Below are 25,276 nucleotides of genomic sequence, written 5' to 3' on the forward strand. Positions count from 1 at the left end.
TGTGCATAGAATAGCTAAATAATAATAATTATTGGTGTTAGATTGCAAGGTTTTTAGTGCATTGTTGATGTGTAGATTTTTCTTGGGAGAATGTGAATGAGATTGCCTTAGTGTACGTTCAAATTTCTTACGTCCTGGCAACTTCTCCTAATTGCAATTACCTTATATCTGCATTGCACTAAAATGTGCCTTTTTAAAGTCCGTTTCTGCCTTCTTCAGTACTGCTGAAACGCTTTCAGTGCCAGTGCCATTGTAGGCCCAACTGTAAAATCTCAGTATGTTTTTCTTCCAGATGTTTTTCACCCTCTCGTGCAGGCATGGGTAGCAGAAAATGGAAGGTGTGTGGTGCGCAGCGGTGCGGTAGCTCCCGTGCAAACAGAACAAGTCTTCTAGGCCCAAGTTAACTTCAGTTAGCAACTGCTTTCTCCACTTTCATAATCTGCTCAAATTCCTTGTAATGAGAATGGAGTTTTTTGATGAAAGATTGTTTGGTGTTTTTTTTTTTTTTCCTTTTAATATACTTCAGTACCCTGATGTAAGTGTTGTTGGGTAAATGGTTGAGAAAACAAAAAACCCAGTGGCATTTAGTTACCTCTTATCCAAAGCACTGTTAATGAACCTTTTTTTTTTTCATGACATAAGTATGCTGTCATTAACTGGTATTCTGATGATGGTCTGGTGGCTTCTGACAGATGAATGATGTAAGTAAATAGTTCTTTAGATCTGATCACAACGCCGGGCAGTATCTCATACCAGTGGGGAGAAGTTGATAGAAGAGCACGAACCAGAGATACAGCCAGCACCCTGCGCTTCCCCGACCTTCTGGGCTTCCTCTTCCCTCCCAGAATATATCTTCATATATCTGTCAAGAACCGCTTTTAACTGCTTGCTCCAGGAGCACTGACATACACCATCCCGCTTCTGTCACACAGGAGGCACTTCGCAGTCCTTACCTGGTTTCATCTGCGTCTTACTAAAGTTGCGTTAGGTGGCAGTGGTAGGGATTCTGGAACATTTATGGCTTTTACAGGACAATCTGTAGAAAAAGTGAATATATAGGAGCTATATGTTTATAATATTTTGCAGTGCGGATAGGAAAAGTCCAAAGTTTACTGATACCATTACAGTGGGCAATTATGCAGTTACAAAAAGTAGAAACTTGCCCAGGTTTTCTGTTTGCCTTTCCCCTTTTATGTCTTTAAATTTTTGGCTGCATTTCAAATGGAAATATTTTTTTCCCTTCCATCTGTCATTACTTATTTTTATGTCTTAACACGATTTTCTGTTACTGTGATGGTAATATCTTAGCAATGTTATTTATGCTCAGAAATAGTTTGTAATTCTGTGTCACAGTTGCAGCGTGTGGTGTGTAACTCGGGCCTTTGCCTGGGCTGGGTCAGTCATTGGGGAGTTTTCCTTATGAGTCTGCTTCTCGGGGAGACACTGGAAAAACATAATTAAACAAGCTGTTTGTAGAGGGGAGGGGGACTTCAACCGTTTTTGTGGGCAGTTCGTAGTGACAGTGTCTGCAATAATTTTGAATATGCCAGATGCAGGAAATTAATTCTACCAAGACTTGGTTGCATCAAGTAAGATATTTACAATTTCAGGTTGCATCTAGTGGTACTTGGTGGTATGCAGTTAAGGTGGTTGGTTTTTTTTTTTTTAATATGTTAAGAAGTGTCTTGATTTTTCTTCTCTGTAGTCATGATGTCAGCATGAAAGTTGCTGCTCCTGCATCTGATATTTAGAAGTACGAGAAGGGCTATCAGCGAACAAAACAGGATGTGTTAAGATCTTGCTTAGATACTGGAGCGTGGCAGTGTGTTTTCGGGGGACATGGGACGCTGTGATAATGGCGGGTGAAAGGGAAATAAAATTAATGAGTGTTCACATGCTTTGACAAAGGGCGTGTGGGATCCTTGTGAAATCATCTGGTGTCTGCACAGGGAATTGAAGCAGTGCTTCCTTTTTTAAGTTCTGCTCTAGTTCAGGTCCATCAGGGACTGGAGTTATCCTGATACTGTTCCAGGTCAGACCAATAACCGCTTTGATCCAAAACAGTTGGACTCATCCGATACGCCTCAACTAACTTGCTCTACAGGACGTTTTGGGCAGGGGACCTCGTGGTGTACTGCGAGCTCTGGAAGAGGGTGAGGTGGTTCAGCGTGGTTGGTGGGGCCTTGGTGGGAGCAGGTGCCCGATCCTTTTCCTTCTTGCGTGTATGGTTTAGCTTTTGCCGTTCCTAGTTCCTCCACTCTTCCCAGCACGCCCTTGGCATCTCCTCGCCTGCTACTCCTCGAGGAGGAGGGAAGGGACCATGAAATTGTTCAGTGCCTCCACTGAAATCGGAGGTGGCCTGTTTCTCGGAAGCTATAAGCAGGCGGATTTCCCGCTCTAAATTGAGTTAAAAAAACGGATTCAGTTACTGTTCAGAGCAGTGAATTGATTTAAGTTACAGGTTCATTCTGAGTTGCTGTTCTTTGTGAACTTTAGGAATATTTTCCATCTGATAACTAACCAATGCTCTATCGCGTAGGGATGCTGCTTCTCCGCACGTGCACGATTCTGATGCGTGTCTCAAGGAGTTATTCTGGTCTGAGTGGTGAAAGAAAAATAGGCAATGAACCATGTCTTTTCTTCAGAACGTGTCTTTTCTCATCGTCGGGGATTGGTTTGACAAATCACTAGTCGGTCAGTCAGTCATTCTTTTGAAGGCCCTAATGTTAATGCTGGGAAATAACGTTCTTGCTTTGAGTAGACCGTTTTTATCACATAGCAAAATAAATGCATAGTGAACAGAAATATTTTGCCTGGACAGTAGTTAGTGAAAATATTTATCTTCCTTAATGACTCTCTCACTCTTCCTTTTCCTACAAACTTCCAAATCTCCGCACTCACTCACTTCATTCTTGTTGCACTTTTAAAAATTTCTTTGCTACAACATTTGCCATTTGCAACTAAGTTAGGAAAACCAGGCAGAGTTAATCAAAAGGTGTTTGGAAGGTGCGTAGTTATAATTTCCCAAGCATACCTCGGTATTTCACTGAGTGATTTGGATAACAGGGACAGCAATCGACATGACGCTATTTTTTATTATGGGTCTCAAAATGGAATATATGGTGGATGAAGCATCTTGGATGATGAAAACCCAGCATCTTCTGTAGTTGGCCTATAATGTGCAATTCCTTACCCCGGTTTCCTGTGTCTTATCTTAAAACCATGTTTCTTCCAGTGAGTCAGTCTGTTGACGTCTTCTGTATAAAGCCCGGTTAGTCCCTCTTGCATGATAAAAATTATCTTTCTGTGGTGACTTTCACTCTTCCTTCCTTGCTGTTTTGAGGCTGTTTAAATGTGTAGATGTTCAAAATATTCTGTAAAAATGACCCTAAATGAGGAAAGGTGCTATTTTGCAACTAATTCTGTTCCTCTTAAGGATCTTCAGGAAGATGTGCCCTTGGTTTGGGGAATGTGTATAAGAATAACACTGGTCTGACACTGCATTGACAGCATCGTGTCATGTATGCAGGCACTGGAGAGACATCTGTCATACTCTGGTGTTCGTTAAGATCAGAGGGAGGAATAAAAGCGTCACAGTCACAAGTACTATAGGGTTTTCTGGCTTTGTTCTCAGTTATTACTTTAGGTGGAAAAAAGACTGAATGTGGTAATTCTCTACACTGAAACAAAAAGGCGTGTGGTTGGAAATGGTGGTGATTAAATTATGCATCAGTATAATAGTGGCATTTGTGTTCTAAGTCCTCTGAAGTGGGATTCTGGACTGAAAAGTTAGTTTATAAAATCTATATGCGTTCAGATGTTCTATTTCTTAGCTCGATTATAACGTTAGAAGACTCAATTGCAATTAAAGTCTAGAACATGGCTTTTCCTTAAGTGCTGGGTTTGCAAACTAAGTTTATGTTCTGAGATTTAAGCCGTCTTTTATTCTTAATCACTAGTGAGTTAGTGGGAAAATCAGTAGGACAAATACCATTCTCAGTTGCCTTATTATTTCTAAATTATGGGCTTTTTTTTTTTAAGTAGCCATGAAATACTGTTGCCAGACTGAATGGCGGAACTGAGGACATACTTCATCACGCAGTTTGCAGATTAAATGTATGCAGAGTGAGAGAACAGTGGAAATAAATAGCAGTACTTTTTCTGTAGGAGTAGTATAAAATAAATCTTTTTGTTGGTGAAACCACACTGTATAGTTAGAAAATACCAAAGAGTTTATCTCCTGTAAGAAAATGTCAGTTTAAATTAAAAACCCTTTTAATCCAACCCTGTGATTTGGTTGGATATTTCTAGCCAAATGAGCTGGGTGGAGACAACGTACAAGCTCTTAGGTCCTGCGCATATATTCTTTGTGTGTTGTAAAAATATAATGACATTAGCAATGGATTTGTTGTGCCGTTCTTCCGTGCTACGAACACTGGTTTTGATCGCTAGGGAATCTGTCCCGGGGTACTTCCTGCTGTGTTTCACTGTGTGTTTACCTCTGGACGTGGGCTCCGTTTTAGTTGACCTAAGAAGAAATAAAAATATTTGCAACGAAGGCATCCCCCTCCAGCATTGCCCAGCCTTCAAAAGAAAAGGAATTTTGTTGTGTTTTCCTGCCACAACAAGAAGTTTGAGTGATATAAGCTGTGCTGGTCGGTTCAGATTTTTATCGTGAAAATCTTAACCATTTTTATCTTCTAAATGTCGGTTTGTTGGGGAGTTGAATGGGGCAGGTACGAAACTCATCTCCCCGTGCCTTTTAAACCATTAGGGGCGGACCTGCTGGGAAGTAGCTCTGAGGAGAAGGATCTGGGGGTCGTGGTAGACAGTAAATTATCCATGGCCCAGCAATGTGCCCTTGTTGCCAAAAAGGCCAATGGAATAGTGGGCTGCATAGGGAAGAGTGTGGCCAGTAGGTCGAGGGAGGTCATTCTCCCCCTCTACTCTGCACTGGTGAGGCCACAACTGGAATACTGTGTCCAGTTTTGGGCTCCCCAGTTCAAGAGGGACAGGGAACTGCTGGAGCGAGTCCAGCAAAGGGCAACTAAGATGATTAAGGGATTGGAGCATCTGCCTTATGAGGAAAGGCTGAGAGCGCTGGGACTCTTCAGCCTGGAGAAGAGAAGGCTGAGGGGAGACCTTATTATGGCGTACAAGTATCTAAAGGGTGGGTTGAAGGAGGATGGAGCCAGGCTCTTTTCAGTGGTTCCCAGTAACAGGAAGAGGGGTAATGGGCACAAGTTAGAACACAGGAAGTTCCGTTCAAATACACGGAAAAACTTCTTTACGGTTCGGGTGACAGAGCACTGGCCCAGGCTGCCCAGGGAGGTGGTGGAGTCCCCTTCTCTGGAGATTTTCAAGACCCGCCTGGATGCAGTCCTGAGTAATGTGCTCTGGGCAGTCCTGCTTTGGCAGGGGAGTTGGACTGGATGATCTCTAGAGGTCCCTTCCAACTCTGAAAACTCTGTGATTCCATGAAATTCCATGATTTTCCATAAAATCTGACGCTATATCTGGTGAGGAGGAATCTGGTATGAAGATGACTGAAGAATGTCTTGCATGTCAAAAATACATATTTGTTTGTATCAATTAGCTTAGTAAATCTGTATTTATGACTTGCCATTTCACTCGCGGTTTTTTAGTTCTGTTCAACTGCTCGGTGTTTGTGCAGGGGTGCTTCTAATCTGCCGACCTGCGAGTTGTGCTTTGAGGTCTTGCGATCGCTGGGGGAGTGTCGTCCTTAATTCAGATGAGATGGGCGGTGGAAAAAGCAATTTGTGGTTTCTCTGTTAGGTGGCGAGTTGTGTTTTGGGCAGTGGTTTACCTGGGGGCCTGGAGATGGTCTGCTTGGGTTGGTGCTCACCCCCTCGCCCTGGCACAGTGTTTGAGTTCAAAGGGGTTTTCTTTAGCCTACAGCCTGTGCCCTGTTTGTAATCAGGGGACTGCTCATTCCGGGTGATGTCTTGTTTTGCGTTTTTTTTTTTGAGGCTTAACGGGATTGCGCACTTCATGGCAGTATTGCAGCTTGTTCGCAGCAGTGCAGTTCATGCAGAGTCTGGCGATCCTAGGGTGGAAGAGGGCATGCAGTTTAAAAAATGTTTTTGGAGTGATTATAACTTTAATCTGCAATTTCTGGAAAGCATTGGTTTGGAGGGTGTATTTGAAAATGATCAAAAATGGGGTTTTTTCAACCTTAAACATCTTTTACAGCACTGACTGCTCTGTCCTGGCGTGTTTTTCTCAGCTGCAGGAGCGACTTCCCCTTGTGTTGGTGATGGCTGACTAACAGGGAACGGTGACAATCGGTGCCTTTACACCAGGGACCTGTCACCCGGAGCTGCTGTAGCTCTGCTGACCTGGATTCCCGAGCTGCTGTCGTGCCTTGGCGTACCTCAGCGTGAGGCTATACCCGCCAATCGCTCCCTTACCAGACCTGCATCAGAAAGTTATGTCAGCGTGAATAAACCAGGTTGTTATTAAAACTCGTATTTCTTGGTGTCTGGATGTCCTTACGAGGTGTGACCACTGGCACAGCGTCTCTTCGACTGCCCTGCTGGCTTTGTGGGCTGAAGCTTGCGGTGCTGGAGGCAGCCTTGCACTTAGGAAGGGAAAATGAGCGGTGGTGTGGTTTGGGGGCTTGCTTTTTTTTTTTAACAATTCTGGGTAGTATTCAATCTCATCTGAAAAGAAGACAAATCTGTTGTGCTGGTTTTGCCTTTGTTTCGTTATGGTTTAATAAATAAGTCTGAACGTATGTTAGAAGGCCGTGTTTTTCCGTTTTTTACGGGAGGAAATTAAAATGTTCTTCTCTCTGGCAGTTTCTGTGAGGAAGTGAAATGACGAAGTAGTGAAGTCTCCTCCCCACTTTCCACAAAAACTGGGGAAATACAGCTGAGCAATTAGGAGAAGAAGGAAATTTTATATATTTTTAATTTCTAAACTTTGCAAAAGACAATCTTTGGAACTAAAATCTTCACAACTGAGCCGATACAAGTGTTGCTTGAATATTTACACATCTTCTTAGGCTGGGAGGACCTGATCAGATACATGAGATAAAAGTAAATCAGGGAAAAAAAGTTTGTTTTCTGCCTGTATTATTAAAGAAATAAGCTTAATTTTTAGAGTAAAATCTTGTAGGTTACTAAAACCTAATTACCCTGTGAAAGAGAATGAAAGGCTCTGATGATACAGAGACAATTCCATTGGATTCCTGGGGGTCATCTAAAGGCATTTTATCTTTTCTTTCCCTGAGCTAGGTGGTTTGGTGGGTGGTTGTTTCTGGAAACTTGGCTTTATAAATTCTGCTATTCAGTTCTGCTTGTTTTGCTTTTTTATTCACAACTTTTTGAGAAGAAGAGTTGTGTACTTGGTGGGGGAAGAGATAACTATTGAAGAGGCGAATGGCAGAGATTAATAACCTGAGAACAGAGATAAAGTTTCTCAAAGGGAAACACCAGATTTGATCATTTTCAATCAGGTTGAAGATATGTGAATTACCTTCTGCGGTTGGTACAACCTGCTCTTAATTTTTGCTTTTTTACTTATTAATGTAAACTATTCATTTCAAAGTCATAAACAAAAACTGTTCATGACTGAAACCACCAAGAGTGTTTATTTGGCAACAAAGCAATTACAATAATAAATTAGTTGTGCAATAACTTTTATCTACATTTTGCAATTTGTAAAACCATACTTTTACGTTATTTAAATTTGGGGGGAGGGAACCTATATTTACCTTTTCATCTGCCTCCACAATTGGTAGTGAAAGAAGGTGGGAACTTTCTCCATCTCCTGCTCCTGCAGATGAGTACAGAGGGTAATCTTCCCCTATCCTGCCCTCTCAGATTAATTTCTGATAAATCTCTTTTTCTTTCTCTTTGCCAACCAACTTGTAATTTGAAAGATGTGTTCATGTCTGGGAAGATCACTGTGTCATTTCTTTTGCCGCTCAGGCTGCTTATATGGCTTTTTTAGATGTACTCTGTAACCTCACTTTGTGCCGCCTTTTTGACCAGGCAAAACCAGCCCGGGCTGTAAAAACGTTCCGCTTAGGCCAGCGTTGTCTCCTTAACCTGTTGCTGAAGTTGGTTTGATTCCTGTATGGTTATTGTAGAGTTACTGCATCAGGCGATAAAATCTCATCCCCCACCTACCGAAAGTGGCAAAGTGTTTGGAGCAGGATGGCCAGAGGTTGGTGATCGCGTTTTGACAATTGATCCCATTTTTTGAACCTTTTGTCACATGGGACAATGGACATTTTTTCTTCTATTGCTGTTTAAAAGCCTTTAGTTGTCTTACCTACAGGTGTGACATAATAGTATAAATCCCATTTTTATAAATCCCATCTGTTTGTTCCAAGACTTTTTCTATATTTTAAAGGTTTAATGCTTTGACTATGTTGGTATAGTCATAAACAATATGATTTTTTTTTTATTGATATAGTTTATTCAACCCACCTAGCACAAATGGAGCTGTACCTCTGCACTGATGCTTTTGAAGAAGTTTAAGATATTTCTTCTCTAGAAGAACTAAGTGGCATCAGTATCACTCCACCCACAGTAGTGGGTTTTCTGATTTGCTCTAGTGAACTTGCATGCTGTGAGTAGTGACAGCGATTCAAACGCTGCATAGATTATATAGAGAAAGAATTAAGAGTAATAACGAGGCAGGCAAGCAGAACTACTGTTTTTTCATAATTTTTTTAATAGCTGAGTAAGCAGATGTAGGGGGCTTTTTATAACCGTATACAGTTTATGACACTTGCACTCTGCCATATAAACTACTGTAATGCCATAAACAATAATTTCATTTTGCTGAAGGATTAAATAGGAGCAATGAAATCCTAAGTAGGGAATCCACTAAAAAAACCCAGGGTTTAAAGAGTAATTCTTTTAGTTGAGGAGAGAGGATAGAAAATGAGAATCTAACTAATACTTTACATTTCCCCCCCCCCCCTAATATGGAAAACCTTCTTTAGGAAGTTTGAATCTTACTCTTGTATAGGGTACAAGGTCACAAGTCTTTATAACAGGTTGGTCAATCAGACTTAAATGGCTAAATTTTAATCCGCTAAGCGTATTAGAGAAACAACACTTGTATCACTGTAGTTAAGTTTGTCACAAGTTTCAGTGTAACCTCCCTTCAGTTGTCAACGATGGATGTTACATGAAATTAGACTTGAATTTAGCAGAGAAGTTGTGTTGTCCTAGATTTCATGTATTTAAAAGTTCTGTGTCTGGGGTTTTTTTAAACTTAGATTTAGGAGAATTTAATGAAGATTTTAGTGTCAGTCTTTCACTGTTGGAGACCTATCTTCTGTTCCAAAGGCAAATGAATTTGGCCAGAGTAAGATTCTTTTTTGTGGGAGCAAGATGCACACATTTGAAATTAATTCCCTGGATACTAGGTTAGCTTTACATCAGGATTTACATTAAAACAGAATGCTGTTGTGGACAGGAGATTTCTCACAGGACCTTTAGTGAAAGGCTGCAAACTGAATAGCAAAATTTAGCTAAAACGCTTTTGTGCTGTGATATAAATTTAAACACCACCAATTCACTCACTCTTGGACGCTTTAATGAAATAGTAAATATTAGTGCTACAGTTAATAGGTAAAAAATTAGTGTTTCAAGACAGCTAGAGGAATGTTCATGAAGAGTATGTTAAAATAGTAGTACTCTTCTGAGTGCATTTATTAGCCAGTTTGCTTTACCTTCAGCCTTTTCACATCATTTTTCCAATACTCATTCGTTTTGCAAGTGATATGAGCAAGTAAGGACTGAAAATAAAGACTTGGGAGTTTCTATTTGGTCTATTGATTATTTTTATTATGCCTTTATTGCAACATTAATTCTTTAAATACTTGATAACTATGATACAGCTCACATACATGACAGAGATGGATTATGAAGCAAGGTATCCCAAAGATACTTCTCCTTTTGTTAACAACATATGGAACAGGATGATGACAATTCCATTAATAGAACCGTTAAATAAAAATGGTTCTCCTGCATCTGTCAGAGGAGGTTAGGGCAGGCAGAAGATACATTTTTTTATCAAAAAGAATAGATATGAGAGCGTGTCTGATTTCTGTAAGGACAAGGTAGTATGTATCTCTTGGTTAGAGAAAGAAAAGGTGCTGAGCGCTATTTGTGGTCACAGTATATGGGGAAAATTTAATATTTGATAACTCGGATTCAAAGTTGCAGGACAAATGATGCTAGAAGAGCTGGTTTTGGTATGAGCAAAATGGTTGAAAGAACAGGCAAACCTCTTAAGCAAATTTCTTCATTTGTCTTACAAAACTTGCCACAATTATAATGCATTGCTGAATTTAGTTTGCATTTGTGTAGCTTTGCTTGCTTTTGTTATCGTCATCATTCTTTAATCTTTTCTTCTGATTTTCATACTTATATGTGTGTTCTCTGCCTCTTAAACAGTTACTTATTCCCTTCCCCATTTTTTTTTTCCTTCAAATTTTTGTGGTTTTTGAAACGGGGTAACATCCATTAATCTTATTTTAAATGCCTCCTTTTCTTTTCTGGCATCTGTCCTTTCATTTTCTCTCCTTTTGTTTGTATTGTGAATATCATGTAATAAGGAGGAGAGATATTTACGAGTAATTACAGGCAGGGTATTATGTAGAGCTCTGGGTCAGTGGATCTGGCCTGCTGAATAATGAGATTGGGTGGGTAGATCAAAACATTCCTGAGTCACTAAATTAGAATTGCCGGTTGCCACAGAAAGCAAGCGAGCAAAGGCGCGGAGAGGGGAGCTGCGGATGGCCGCCGCGCTGGCAGGGAGCGCGCGCGGGAGGATGCGGTGAGGAAGGGGTGATGCGAAAGCGTTGGCGCGGGTGTCGCATGTACTTTGATTTTTATAATTCCCTTTGGAATTTATTTTGGTCTTGTTCAGTTATTTCCAGCTGTAAATCAGGCTTTCTGCTGTTAATGAAACTTTGTATTGGCGTGGCTGAGAGACTGAAGAAAATATTGCTGGTTGCATCCATATTAAGATTAAAATACTTTTCTATCTATTCTGAGTTCTGTACCTGGCTGAGGGTTGTGTATGTGTACTATAAAAAATAAAGACTTTTCTTCTGATGGAGTTTTGACAAGACCTGGGCTGGAATCTTGTAGTTGAACTATTTGAAGCTTCTGTCCACACATTGTATTTTCATTTACTTCACTATATGCCAAGTGCTGACTTTCGCGGGATAGCTCATTTTGTTAAAGGCAAGCAAGTATAATCAAATCGCCAAAGCAAATTTGGACTTTGCTGTCTTCTCCTGTTTCATTCATGGATTTCCAGCTGGGTACATCCATAAATTGAGCATACTGTGGCTGGTTTTCGGTTTGACTGTCAACATTTCTGCAGCTTAGGTCGCTGTCTGACACAGAATTAGAGGTAAATGTAAAGATGGTCTTCATCTAGGTATGAAGGCAGAGCTTATTTAGGAAAAAAAAAGTTACTGTCCATCTGCTAGCTAGAGATTGAAAGAGAAGATTTGGGGTGACCACAGGCAAAACTGGTGGACGCGTCTGTCTGAGCAAGTCTGGTCTTGTCCCCAGTGTCCAAAGAGCCTGGGCCATGGTTCTGAGTGCTGGCCCCCTGACCGCCCGCAGCTTTCTAAAGGTCGCTTTGGAAATGTTCAGTTGTTGATTACTTTGTAATGAAGGAAGTGGCGGGCAGGGAACCTGGAAGCTTTTATAGGTTCACAAAATAGGACGTTTTCCACCTGAGAGGTAGCCTGCCCTTTAATATTGCGTGCGCTCTGCCTGAGTGGGAAAGTTTAAATTCTGCCTGTGGCTTGTGCACTCCCTGCCTTTGATCTCTCGGGAAAAGCCCTTGACAGTATCTGTCAAATGAACTAAACAGATTCATCAACAGTAAGGTGATTATTTACTGGTCGGTTGGTTCATTCTTACCCATTTATGGATATGTTGCTAAGATCAGGCGGCTTCTCACAGGCTGCATAAAACAAGTTCTCTGGTCAGTAATGCCAACAGCTGACTGGGTGTATTCCCAACATCTCTGTTTGCCACACTAAAACCTTCAAGTTTGTGAAAGGCGTACTTTTTAATTGAATGGGGAGTTTATTTCTCCAGTGCATTCAGAGCTTGTTCTTTGGAATCTGTTGAAAGGGTTTTAGATGATGACTAAGCGATGACTTAGTGGGTGAAAGCTGCTCTGAAGTCCCACTCATGCAGTTTATTGTGCAGTAATCTAATGCCTAAATGACTTTGTGATTAATGACGTGGACTTAGATGTATCCCGTACCTGCTTAATCGGAAAGATATTTTAATGTGTTGCAGTGATTTTTCCCTAAATTTTTCCATAGCATCATCTAGCATTTCCTAGGCTCCTCTTGTCCATTCATTCTCATCTTTGTGTGATCGGAGATCTGCAGCAATCTGTCTAATTTAGCCTTGACCGCTGAAAGAAGGGGGTTGTGTTGCTGGGTCACATCAGGTTCTCTTCCTCCTTGTACGCCGAAGTGAGACTTGTTGCTACTTCGGGTAATCTGCTTCAGGACGAGGGAATGTGCATAGGATAAAAGTGTGGGTTTCTTGATGGAAATGAGCTGTTTAAGCGCAAGAACCAATTTTGATGCCGGGTAGAGTGGCATTAGAAACGGCATAGTGGCATTCAGCTACTCCGTGCACTTGCACGTCTCCTTCATCTTGGTGGCAGTGCTGTTAATAACTTGCGAAGAAAAGTGCTGTACAGACAATACTGTTTTTCTGTTGAAATATTAAAAAATAAAAAAAGACGTTTATTTGTCATGAAGGCATCTGAACGCCACTAAACCTCTCCGGGCTATTGCAGAGTCCTGCTCTGCAGTGGTTCGCCTTGCCCCGAGCCTGTGCCGGCGCTGTGGTTTGGGCTCCCCGGCAGGCTGGCGCTACGGGCTGGCCGCCTGTGGAGCTGGCAGTCCGCTCTGTTAGCTAAGCTGCTTTAGCAGTCTCTCTCTAACAACATTACAGATTACCAAGACTTGAAAAACACGCTTCTCTTGTTTTAAGTACAGATATTTCACGAATGCTCAAGTTGAAGAAGTCCAAAGTCTTAAACAGATAATGGTTATTCGAGTTTCTGTGCGACTGGTATCTTTATTTGAGATAAGTGTGTGTTTTTCACATGGTGAAAGGCTTGGGAAAAGAGGCTGAAGCTACAGATAAAAGCACAGAGCCCTTGAATCTGCACTTTAAAATATTTGTAACTTACATTGACAGCGAATCAATTCCAAATATAAGTATTTACATTGCGGAGACTTACTGTGGTATAAAATATTATGGACGGGAAAAATACTTCTGGTTTATTCTGGACTTTCACATCAAGGTGGCGTTTGAGTGGAATCATAATGAAAATACGTAAATGCAGGCTTTAAAATGTATTCTCTGATGCCAGCTCATGGTGCTGTAGGAAGGTGTGTGACGATGAGATGTGTGCAGACTGCAGCATGCCTCCGCGTACCGGGTGGCTTCAATACTTACCTGCTTGAAGTGAAAATTCTGTACAAGTATAGAAGATTACATTTCTCTTATGTCACTTACATCTTGTCTTTAGCATATTACGAAGGATTGTTATAATAAAATAAAGTGATGATAACTTTGCAATGAGCCCTGAACATATGAATTTGCAAACAGTTGATTTTCTTTTGTTTTTTTCTTTAGGAGGTTCAGTTTTAGAGGTGTGTGGAGGCTGTTACCGCTTACCTTAGAATATTCAAGCTAGATACCAGGTAAGTACTGTGGTTTTTTTCATCTCTTGTAGCTAAAAAAATTCCACACATTTAAACGCAAAATTATGCTGAGGAAGCAAAGTGCAAAGTTTCTTTTAGAAATTTCTAATACCTCACGAAGCCAAGCTTAAAAGACCTCATATTTTTTTTTGATAATACAATCTTGTATATGTTCCTCTCCTCTCCCCTTTGAAAATGATTTTTTTTTTTTTTTTTTACCCTAGAAAAATAGCAGATTGTGAGAATGACTCTAAATGAGTCTGAGACAGATGGACAGGATGCGAAGACCAGTGGTGCTATTTCACTTTTGTGATAAATCAATATTTACTAGTGTTTTTTGGTTTGGTTTTTTTTTTATTATTTAGACTTTTACGAGTAAACACTAGTTGATTAAGTTAATTAAGATTAACATCTGTAGCTAGTCTGCACTTGAAATATTTGAAAAACTAATAATCTTAAATTTAACTGACATTATATTTTACCACATATTAATCAGAAATGATTTGCAGAATACAAATATTTCCTAAAATACTCTAGTGCTTCCTGAAGGTGTATAATAAAGTGTCAACTAGGCATAATTCTTGTAAGAGCTGGCAAAACATCATTTCCAAGCTAGTCTCTTCAATCATCTGCTAATACACTTTTAAAACTGTGATTGCAGAGGGCTTGACAACGTTACAGGTATTAGTATACAGGTATTATTATTGGATTAAAGACGCTTGCTGGGTTGGTGCCTTGGTGGTGTTGGGCTGCGCTGGGGCAGCAGTCGACCTCTTCTTCTCCTCCCGACCAGCGCTTCCAGCACGGCTGTGAGCTTGACTTTCCCATTCCTCTTGTTTCTTACCTGCCCCTCTTGGGGATTTCTCTGTTCTCTGTGTTACTGGCAATGTACAGAGAGACTCAGAAACTGTTTCGTTCTTTTGGTTTCAACCAAACCCGGTGCAATTTGGATAGAGACTATCCGTTAAGGTTAATGACCTTCCATTGTCCAATGTCTAGTGGGGAAGTACCATTTACTGTGTCAGGAGGTGGTGAATTTTGTCCCTTAGAATAGGATTTCACTTTTTGGAACAACTGTTGACAGCCATATTCCCTACATTGAAGATAGACACTTCACTAAAATCGTTGTGAACAGCGCGTACTTAAAGGTTGTGCATTGGCGCGTGCGTTCATGGTGTGATTTTGTTTTTTTCTTTTTTAGTAACTTAAACTTATGAATAGACAGGTATTAAGAAAATTAAAGTTCTGGTGAAGATTGTACCCCAATGTCCTGCTGTAGTAGTATTTTTAAAGTTAACATTGTTTGCTTTCCTCTGCCCCTTCTGATTTTGATCAGTGGAGCTGAACTGCCACAAGTCCTTTCAAAAGCAGTCTTTCCTCCAGTGAGGAAGCTCAAGTGAGTGGCTGTGCCTTTGTGACTTACATGGAAAAATACACAAAATTAATTGGATATGGGACAAGTGATATTTTAGGCAACCTGGTACTTGCCAGTTTCCACAGGTTTATAAATGAATAAATAGTTACTGCTTCAGCCTTGAAGTGAAACGAACAGTGCCACTGTTAGCCTGCTTTCGGCTGCTAACGACCCTGCAATAGCGCCGATACTGTCCCTGGAATTTGCCCCCCATCACTTCATTGGTGCGAGGCGGTTCTTTCTAGCAGGGATCCGACTCCTGCGATTCAGTGTTGTTACGATCATCTGCTCCCTGCGTGCGCAGTGTCGGTAACCTCCACCCTCCGTCCTGCCACACCGCTAAGCACCTTTTCCTGGAAAAGCTGATGCCCCCTCACTGCCCCTTCCAGTGAAATTCTTTGCAGCGTCTTTCGGTGGGGCCAGATGAAGTTTTAGTCCTCCCTCCCTGTTTCTGGCCACCCGATGTGCTGTCACCCTTTCTGGTGCTGGCATTCACTGGGATGTTCTGTGAGTGTTTAATTCCCTAAACTGGCAGAGAACTGTTCATTTTTCTTTGCTGTAACAATAGTTTGCTATTTTAATGAGTTACGTACAACTTATAAAAGGGTCAGCGGAAACTGAGATATCACCAGTTTCGTGAAAGTTGATAGGATTCTTTTGGGAACCTTAGAAAGACTAATTTTATTTCTAGCTTTAATTTACCATTGATGTATTTAAAATGTTAAGGCTGGCTTCCATATAACCTATCGGGTTTATTCTAAGCCTTTTCAGTAAGGGGGTACCAATTATACTTACCTGGTCCTGCTGAAAAGAGTTGCGTTTTCTGGTACAGCTGACTAACGCAGGATATTCTGGTACACAGATGGTTAAAAACTGTGCTGTTTAATCCAGGGGATTACCTTTCTTCAGAGCCTTCTGAGAGAAACCTCTTCAGGGCATCCTGCTTGGTTAGAATACGTAGCAGATGGTGTGTGGCTGCTGAATACAACACTTTAAAAATACAGAGCAGCTTTCAGTATCGTGAATTAGAGCCACTTGTAAAAACAGTAGGACAGATAATATCCTGCTTTATGAAGTACTCTGAATTTAAATAACTTGCACCTTTATTATCTGTTTCATATTTGAAAAGCCAAAGGTTGCGTTCCTAGTAATAAGACTCTTCTGTCCCCTTAAATAACAAACTTCCCAGATGAATTCCCATTACCACCTTGTCCTCCGCTCTTCTCCCAAAGCCAACATCTCCATTTCATACCTGTTTTGAAAAATTAATGCAGACACCGCATTCCACCAAACTGTGGGTACCCTGAACTCTTCAGACTGAAGCAGTTGAAGATTGCAGCAGTGTGGAATTTTATTCCTATGCCTGTCTTTATCCTTGACAGGTAGCCTGCAGACTGATAAACATTGCCTGGATCAAATTGAATTCATTTTTATTAAACAAATATGCCCTAATTTAACAGTGGGGATTTTGTTAAGCAGAACATAGCGTATACCTGTGATCTGCAGCATCTGTGCACCAAGGGCGCGTTGGATTGATTTTAAAGGAAGCTTGTTACGCTTCAATAGAGCTACAGACTTTAAACAACACAAATGTTCATAATGCCCTCGAAGCTCCAGTTTGAAGCAATACCTTTGGAAGAGCTAAATTAACGTGTACAATCTCAACCAGGATGCTTTCCCCCCCCGACTTCAGATTAATCCCATGGGTCCCTGGCAAAGAGCAGTAGTGATGGACACGCTCCCCTTGGCTGGATGCTGCTAATGGGTGACCGGTGTGATAGAGCTGCGGGAGGGAGTTTCTCTCCCAGGAGGGCTACGAGGAAGCGGTGGTGGTCGTGGTCGGAGAGCAGGAGAAGCTGCACGGGGGAGCCAGGGCGGCGGTCGGAGCAGGACTGCGCGATTAGCTAGATTACCAGATAGACGTCAGGATCATCAGTCTTTGACCTCAGCGCTGGGACCGCTTGGCTGGAGGGGGCTGGGAGGCTGCCGCCGGGGTGGCCCAGAGCTGCGGATGGGAAAAGGCCGTCGCGGAGGGTTGTGCCTGGTGTATTCCTGGATGTGGGATTTCTTTCCTGAAATATATTTTTTTCATTTCACTGAATCGGACTGTGCCCAAATAAATGAGTTGGTTGTATTGTGTCTCGCAGCACTCGATAATTTTCCTCTCACACAGAAACCTTTCAGTAGCTGAAGAGTAAAAAACAAACCTTTCCTTTCCTTTAGAAGAAAATGGAAGATTTTCTCTTCCTACCCACACATTCACCTTCCAGATTTGGGGCATATTTTGAATTCTTAGCCAAAGCATTAGGTTTTAGACCTTTTATTATTAATAATAATAATTTATAGCTTCCTTATTAGGTAGCCTTTAATTAAACTTACCAGAGCTGCCAAAGAGGGAAATTAGATGGGGGTTTGCTAGTTTAGCCGGTGTATTCCCGTCAGAGAAGCTGGTCATAGTGCCCAGCATTAAACTAAATTTGGAGAGGCCAAACGTGGAAGAGTAGTTAACGGTAGGCTCCGAGAAAGACAGGAAAGTCTTTATCGTCATCCTTGCCGCGTAGTTGCACTTGTACAGGCGTGCGATACCTGTGTGTGGGTACAAACGGGACTGTGGGTTTTATGAAGCGTATCAACACTATGAGGTCATACCGAGAACTGCGCTCTGCAAGATGCCTGAGAGTATTTCTTTCAGGTAGCCTTTTCAAAGCTGAAGTTATTAACTTTGTTATATAAGATAAAGAGTTAAATTAGAAAAGTCTGGTGCTTTAAATATCTTTTTCAAAGGCTACATAATCTGGTGTAGGCTAACTGTAATGACATAATCCAAAAATAGCCAATAGTCTTCTCTTCGATGCTCATCCTTGCTGCGGGTCTGCAGCTAAAGAACGGCAGATGCTAATCTCCTCAGGATGTTAGAGGACATAACCATATCTCTCCGTGGCATGGCACAGGGGAGACCTCTGAGGTCTTTCACATTTGAATTTGGAGCAGGAGGTTAGTTCATGTTCAAGTGGCATGATTTTAGCTAGAATATGTGTTAAGTGTTTGGTCCAGGACTTTAAATTATGAGAGGGGAGATCTCCTCTCTAAGTGAGCAGGCATCCCCTCTTCCATGGTGGGATGCAGAGGCGTAGTTAAACTGGATTTGTCTAAAGAATTCTGCTCGACCTGGTGTCAGTGATAAGGTGGGAAGATGGGGTTTGGGGAGCTGCATGGAGCTTTGGGAATTTTTTTTTTTTTATGTAGAATGTCTGCAATTGAAAATGCAAATGAAATAACTTATCCCTGTGCAAGGGTGGTGCAAAAAAGGCAGCGTCAATGTCGTAGCGACCTGTCTGTTGTCAAGTTGTTTTCATAGGTATTATCACAGATGAATTATCTCAATATTAAGACTAAGAAAGAAGATGAAGTAGCTTTAGGGATGTGTATGTAGAACATGTCTGTAGCTATAAATCAGCTGTTGATTTGGGATTTTTGGAAAGAAGAATTGAGTATATACAGTGGGGATTCTAGGGTGCCCGGCGTCGTGCTGAAAACGTGATAGTAGTTTCCTGATAATTCATTGAGCTTTGTAACTTTTTAACTTCCACATATGTTAAGAGCTTTTTCTTTTCAAAGCCCGTTTAAACCTTATAAAAGATGAATTTTCACATGGAAACTCTGTTTTCAAGGCTGATTTTATTAATAAGGTCTATGTTCTTTGTTTGAGCATTTCTTAATCTGTTTTTTGGCAGGGGCTGGTTCTCTCCTCAGGTTAGTTCAAGATGGCAGACCAGAGGCAACGTTCGCTCTCTACCTCTGGAGAATCATTATACCACGTGCTGGGGTTGGACAAGAATGCCACTTCAGATGATATCAAAAAGTCATACAGGTAAAGGTTCGAGTTTTATGCCTGTTGTCCAACAGCACAAATAGCTTTAGTTGAGTGTTCAGTAGATGCCGTATTTATGTATAGGCTCCAGTTGGTTTATTTAAACCTTTTCCAAGAAAAACGTGTAAGAAAACCAGGTGAAAACATGGATGATTCTTTGATTCTTGCAAAAATCGATGTGAAAACATACCGAGGCTTTGTATACAAGAGCTGTGTGCTCTTAAATTTTTACATCTTATCTCCAGTAGGTTAAATTCTCAAATATGCAGTCTCATTCTGAAAGGTCCTTATCTAAAGTTGAACAGAGTTTTAAGGCGGTGTGATTGGAGTTAAACTCTTCGTGTTACGTAGCCTTGTGTCTGGCTTAGAGGGACCACAGATGGGCAGTACTGCCCTTTTGTCCATCATTTCCAGTTCTGCACAGTGAGGTATAAATTAAAGATGCAAATAAGGATAAAAACTGAGTATCAACAATGACTTTTTTTCTGAAAATCCATTCAGAATTTCTTACTGTATCTGGAGTTACTATTTCTAAAAGAAGATTTTTTACTGTATTTCATTTGGAGTTAGACACATGAAATGGCTTCACATTGACCAGATAAAAACAAACAAGTCCTGTAACATCTTCCCTTCCTGCATTCCCCCCAAATCTGCTTATATGCAGTTGCTTCTTTACGATAAGCATGAGGTACAGTCTTGTACTTGTCTATTTGACAGGTGGCAATGTATTCAGCATTACACTAGGGGTCAGTAGTAATCTTCAATTGCGGATACTCATTTTGGAACTTCTTTTCTTTTAGTCTTTAACATTTACCAAAACTTTCTCCCTTCCAAAGTTACATTTTAAGACTGATGTCTATGAATAAACTGGATCCGCAGATTCTCAAAAATTAGCTGTGACTTCCAAAAACCTTTAAGTGGAAGTTTGAATCTGTAATCTTCCAGCCTTAGCAACTAGAAAATAATTTTACCTTCTTGGGGGAAAAACTGCAGCAATTTTTCTTTTGGAGGAAGGACCCAACTAGATCCTAGGGTGTCTTTTTTTCCATTGGATTTCTGAGGGCCAAATCCAGCAGTCTGAAGTCAGTCCTGTGAACTAAGCTAGACAGTGCATGCTTACCTGACCCTTCATCTAACCTTCTTTCCTCTGCTGCTCCCTTAGAAAAGGAGGACTGAGCGCCTCTTGCTTCCATTCCCTTTGCTGGCCTGTGGGGTTTGTGTACGTGTAGGAAATGGGAAATGAAAAATATTTATTTGTTGCAGCCTGATAGTAGCTAAGCCCTTTCCAAGTTTATATAACTTCCCTCTAACTATAAAAACTGTGATTATTTCAGTCCTCACTGAGGCTATGGCATTAGTGGCAGCCATGGACGTTACTTACCCGAACAGCATCATTCACAGTCTGAGTGTTTCAAATGCACACGCTATTTATTTTTTTTTTATTTGATTTTTTTGAATGCTGTGATATATTTGCGTGCATGTCCAAATGTGTACTTGCACAAATCTTTCTTTGTCTAAATATTTCCTCACTACAAAGTTGTCATGTAAATGTCTGCAGGCTTCTGGTGTATTTCTCAAATATGGGACTTTGTCGCAATTTTCTGTAGGAGGATAAGTACCTTTTTTGGTGGAGGAGAACTGTTAGCATACAATTCTGTGTCATATTTCTACTTGGGAGCACAAATGGCTCACATGGCAAAATGGCATTTTTTCTGTTTATAAGGAGGTGTTTGGCAAAGTTATTTCTGCTGATTTTTATAAATAGCCTGGGCCATGTCAGAACTAGCAAATTTATCAATGCTTAATCTAATTTTTTTGTGCCATCTTCAAAGACCTCTGGGGACTGTAAGCTGCTGTCATTTAGTTGTGAGAGATCTAGCGTGGTTAGGGAAGTACGTTGTGATTTTTCTGGTACCTCGAAACTCTGAAGCTTTTTCTGTTCTAGCAAGCCTTGAACTGAAAAGTACTTTGTTCCTGCACAGGAATTGGTGCATTAACCACAAGTGATTGTCTGTTCTATTTTTGTGTTCAGGCACTGCAGATCAGCTGTGGCAGTTTGCATTTATTCATTCTTTGGTACTATACCTCAGACTTGTGGTGTGTCTTTTTTCTGTTAGCTTGGTCTTTGCTTTAGCAAGAGAAAAACTTCCTGGTGGAAATTGCTGGAGCTGAGGGGTAAAAAAAGAGTACTACTTTTCTTCAGTGTCTTTTTTTCCATTGGATTTCTGAGGGCCAAATCCAGCAGTCTGAAGTCAGTCCTGTGAACTAAGCTAGACAGTGCTGTGGCCTTTTGATATCATCTAAGGAAGAGTCATCAGGGAAGTTGAATCACAGATGAAGGAAACCAGCTGGAACTTGAAAGTCTCTCTTGAGTGACAGGCTACGGCATTAAAAAAAAATATCAAAAAACAGGAACCCAAATCCCCGTTTTTAACCTATAACGAACTCTCTTTTCTTTCTGCAGGAAACTTGCATTGAAATATCATCCTGATAAAAACCCTGATAATCCAGAGGCAGCAGAAAAATTTAAAGAGATCAATAATGCACATGCAATATTGACCGATGCCACAAAGCGAAACATTTATGATAAGTATGGTTCCCTGGGTCTGTATGTAGCGGAACAGTTTGGTGAAGAAAATGTGAACACATACTTCGTGCTATCCAGCTGGTGGGCAAAGGTAAAGAAAAGTGCAAAGAGAAGTTGTTCTGGGTTAGTGTTTAAAACTCTTAAAAAGCTCCGTTTGATAATTGTTGCTCAGTTTTACTTTTGGAAATTGCTGAATCTCTGACAACTGGTAATTTAACCTTCTCTTCCTGTTTTGCAATCTCCAGAAGTACTTTTCTATTTTCTTTCAGTGATATGGGCCTAATGAGAAAGACTTGCATTACTGAGAGACCGTAGACCCTTCTAAAAGTGATGAGGGTTTGGGGGGTATTCTCTTCAGTAATATCTGCTAAATGATTTTATAAAAGGAGCTTGATTGTGAGCTTGAGCTCACACAGGAGATCCTTTTCAGAAGTATGCTTACAAACTTACTGAATGAATGCCGCTTCGTCAGCTGTTCTCTGATTTGAGACACTCCAGGTTATTTGTTCACTTGCCCATCCTTGGTGGTTTTGTGCAGCAGAAAGAGGATCACCAATATACCAAAATTACACTGCGAGCTCCTGTTTCCTCACAAATCCTTTCCAGCAGCTTATTGCATGCATGCAGTAGATGGAACAATTATTGTGTAGACTCCTCCTGGGAGTCTTCTGCCAATAATAAGGAATTACTATATTTACTGGACTCGTATTACTTTTAAGCATAATATGCTTCTATCTTTTTAAGTAATACGTTTTAAAATCACCGCTTTTACTCAAAAGTGCAAAACCCCTATATGTTTCACCTTACACATTTCTCATACTGAAATTGTGCAGGCTTTTGCATTTCAGAGTTCATGGGATCGCAGTCTGCTTGCACAGAAAGTAAAGCCAGCGTGACTATGAAACTGAAGTGTGAAATCATAACTGCACCAACTTACTTATGCAGTGGCCTGATGTTGTTCACAGTGCTTTGTGGCCGATTAAAACCTTCCTAGTCTTGGCATTTCGTGTCATGGGGTCATTTTTCTACCCTTGGCCAGCATGGTCTCCATCTCTTGATTCCCCTGCAGCGAGAGAATAGGAATATCCCCGTGCTGCTTTGCTGTTTTTGAAGTCATTTTTTTCAAACAATTACTCAGCCACCTATATGAAAATTTTAACTTTGCCTGTTGTCACTGTGATAAGCACCTGCCTGGCTCAGATGTTGGTAGCATCTAACCTCAGCAGCCCGAACTTCAGTATGGTGAGCTTTGCAGCCATGCCGACAGCCTTGGGTAGGTCGAAGTCCCCGCTGTCGGTGCATTGCGACCTGTACGTCAAGTAGCTAGTGTCTTTTCCAGGGTTATTTATGCAAGCTACAATCTGTCCTAAACTATTTTACCTCTGGATTTTAATACAGGTGCACTTCTTAGACTTGTATCTTCTTCCAGATGTGGCAGAATAGTCCGCTTAAACCTAAATTATAGGAATTCTTCAAGTAAACCAGGGTGGCGGTAATCACCTTGGTGTAAAATGCTGAGAGCCGTAGCCAGTTTTGCACATGTTTTTAAACATTTCTTGGTGATGAAGTAGCAAACTGTAGCTAGTAAGTTCTGTCTCTACACTGCTGTGTTTTTGGTCTCTGGTTTCCGTATCTGAGTCTCACAGACTCGGTGATCGTGGCGTGGTAGGCACAGGTTATGAATATTTCTTTGTCTTCTGTCCTCTGCAGGCCTTGTTTGTGTTCTGTGGGCTCATCACAGGCTGCTATTGCTGTTGCTGTCTGTGCTGCTGCTGTAATTGTTGCTGTGGGAAGTGTAAACCTAAACCTCCTGAAGGTGAAGAGCAGGAATACTACGTCTCTCCAGAGGACTTGGAGGCACAGTTGCAGTCAGATGAAAGGGGTAGGTAAAAACACTGTGAGATTTCAAGAATCACCATCAGTCTCTGCGTGAGTGCTTATTATGCAGGTTAAGGAGCAGCACTTGCTTTGTAGACATCAGCAGAGGTCTCTGATTGTAGGTGATGTTCAGGGGGTACTTGTGGCATGAGTGTTACATGGGTAATGCTAACACCGGAGATACAGCTGCCGAAAACTCCCAGAGGGTTTTCACTGAACTTGGTGGGGTTGGTTTCAGAGCAGGAGGTGACCATCGTTTAGCTTCCTTCCCACGTCGCTGGAGTAACGTACCAGCCGGACACGAGTGATTCTAGAAAGGGGCTCTTTTACCCCAAAGGATGGGGAGTGTCAAAGCAGTTTTCTTAACTGCATCACAGGCTTAAAGGAAATGGGACTACTACCCTAGTAGCTACATCTAATACTGTTTATGAAGATATAATGCTATTTCTGTACAATTAAACCAGTAATTTAAAAAACTGTAGAGCCTTGTGTATGCTCTCATCATGTTTTCAATGGGCATTGCTGAATGACGGACGAGGATCAGCTTCTCTTACGTGAAGAAGGAAATAAGTGTTCTAGATGTTGGCTTGGGTCGAATGGTAAATTAATAGTAAATTAACATCATGCTCGTAGAGAAGTGTAAATTTGTGTTATCAAAGTGTTGTAGGGAGACGTAACTTATGTTTGCCAAAACATACGATGCTGTGTTTTTTTCCCCTTGGTGTGCTAAGCCTTTTGTCTTCGCTTTCCAGAGGCCTCAGACGCACCTATTGTGATACAGCCAGCATCAGCCACAGAGACGACCCAGCTCACAGCTGACTCTCACCCCAGCTACCACACTGATGGATTTAATTAAGTTAAGGAAACACTATAATTAGAATGGATAAAAAAAAAAATTACATGGCCAACTCAACACTAGAATCATGAACATTAGAAGTAGAGAATGGGGAGGGGGAATAATTCTGTTACAGTAAGAAGGCAGCTTTCCAACCTGCCAAAAGTATTTTGTAATCCCTTCAGCCTTTTGTCACCTTTCAGTGTCGTATCTTGATGATACGTGAAGTGCTGTAGCATGCAGTATTTAAAGCAGTTTAGCTACGGTCTTATTTGTTTCCTTTCTTTTTCTTTTTGTTTGTTTTTTTTTTTTTTATAGCATGTATGGAGTTACGTTAAATGTCTGTGGTGTAATGTATTGAGTTGTCACAATATAAGTGTGATGGAGACATTCTGCATTTTAAGCAGTGGTACTGGCCTAAAAATGAGATTTGAAAAGAAAAAAGTTTCACAGAAGCCACTATTCTTCCATGCAGCTGAGCTGTTGAAGACCTTTAAAAGTTCACGATTTTCATTTGAGTGCAACAAACCAATTCCTTTATTCCTCCTCCTATTCCTGCGTTGTTAGCTAAGCAAGTTTACAAAGCCAAGAACCAAAAAATGCCAGTCCTGCAGAGCTGGAATTCTCTTTAATGCTGGTTTTCAGCTTAAATAAATCTACCTTGAAAAAATAAGAAGGGAGAGTTTCCAATCTTTGAACAGTAAATTGATGAACAGCTCTTTACGTGTAAGGTGATCCTCAGCGACAATGTAACCGCAAACTGTAGTTTGTCACAAAACCAACTGTGAACGGGCTTATTTGGTGGTGGCGGTGGGATTTTAACTTCAAGCACAATTCTGTTTTGGTTTGGGTTCAGTCATTTTCCTGAAACGCTAAAGACCAAATAGTGCAGCTTTTTGAACGCATGAGAATCTTAAAGTGAAACTGGTTAATTGGTTTTCACT

General features: G+C 40.9%; 1 protein-coding gene across 1 annotated transcript in view; it reads left to right on the forward strand.

Moving 5' to 3' along the window:
- DNAJC5 (DnaJ heat shock protein family (Hsp40) member C5) overlaps positions 1-25,053 on the forward strand; it is a 29,532-nt gene extending 4,479 nt beyond the window's left edge. Inside the window, exons 2-6 of the mRNA XM_082491004.1 lie at positions 13,680-13,747; positions 18,896-19,032; positions 21,497-21,710; positions 23,330-23,501; positions 24,250-25,053. Coding sequence (XP_082347130.1) covers positions 18,926-19,032; positions 21,497-21,710; positions 23,330-23,501; positions 24,250-24,353 — 597 coding nt within the window. The 5' untranslated portion in view covers positions 13,680-13,747; positions 18,896-18,925 and the 3' untranslated portion in view covers positions 24,354-25,053. The remainder of the gene's footprint in view (positions 1-13,679; positions 13,748-18,895; positions 19,033-21,496; positions 21,711-23,329; positions 23,502-24,249) is intronic.
- Positions 25,054-25,276: the final 223 nt, after the last annotated feature.

This window comes from Vanellus vanellus (genome assembly GCF_965231255.1).
Source record: "Vanellus vanellus genome assembly, chromosome: 15".
Classification (NCBI taxonomy): domain Eukaryota; kingdom Metazoa; phylum Chordata; class Aves; order Charadriiformes; family Charadriidae; genus Vanellus; species Vanellus vanellus.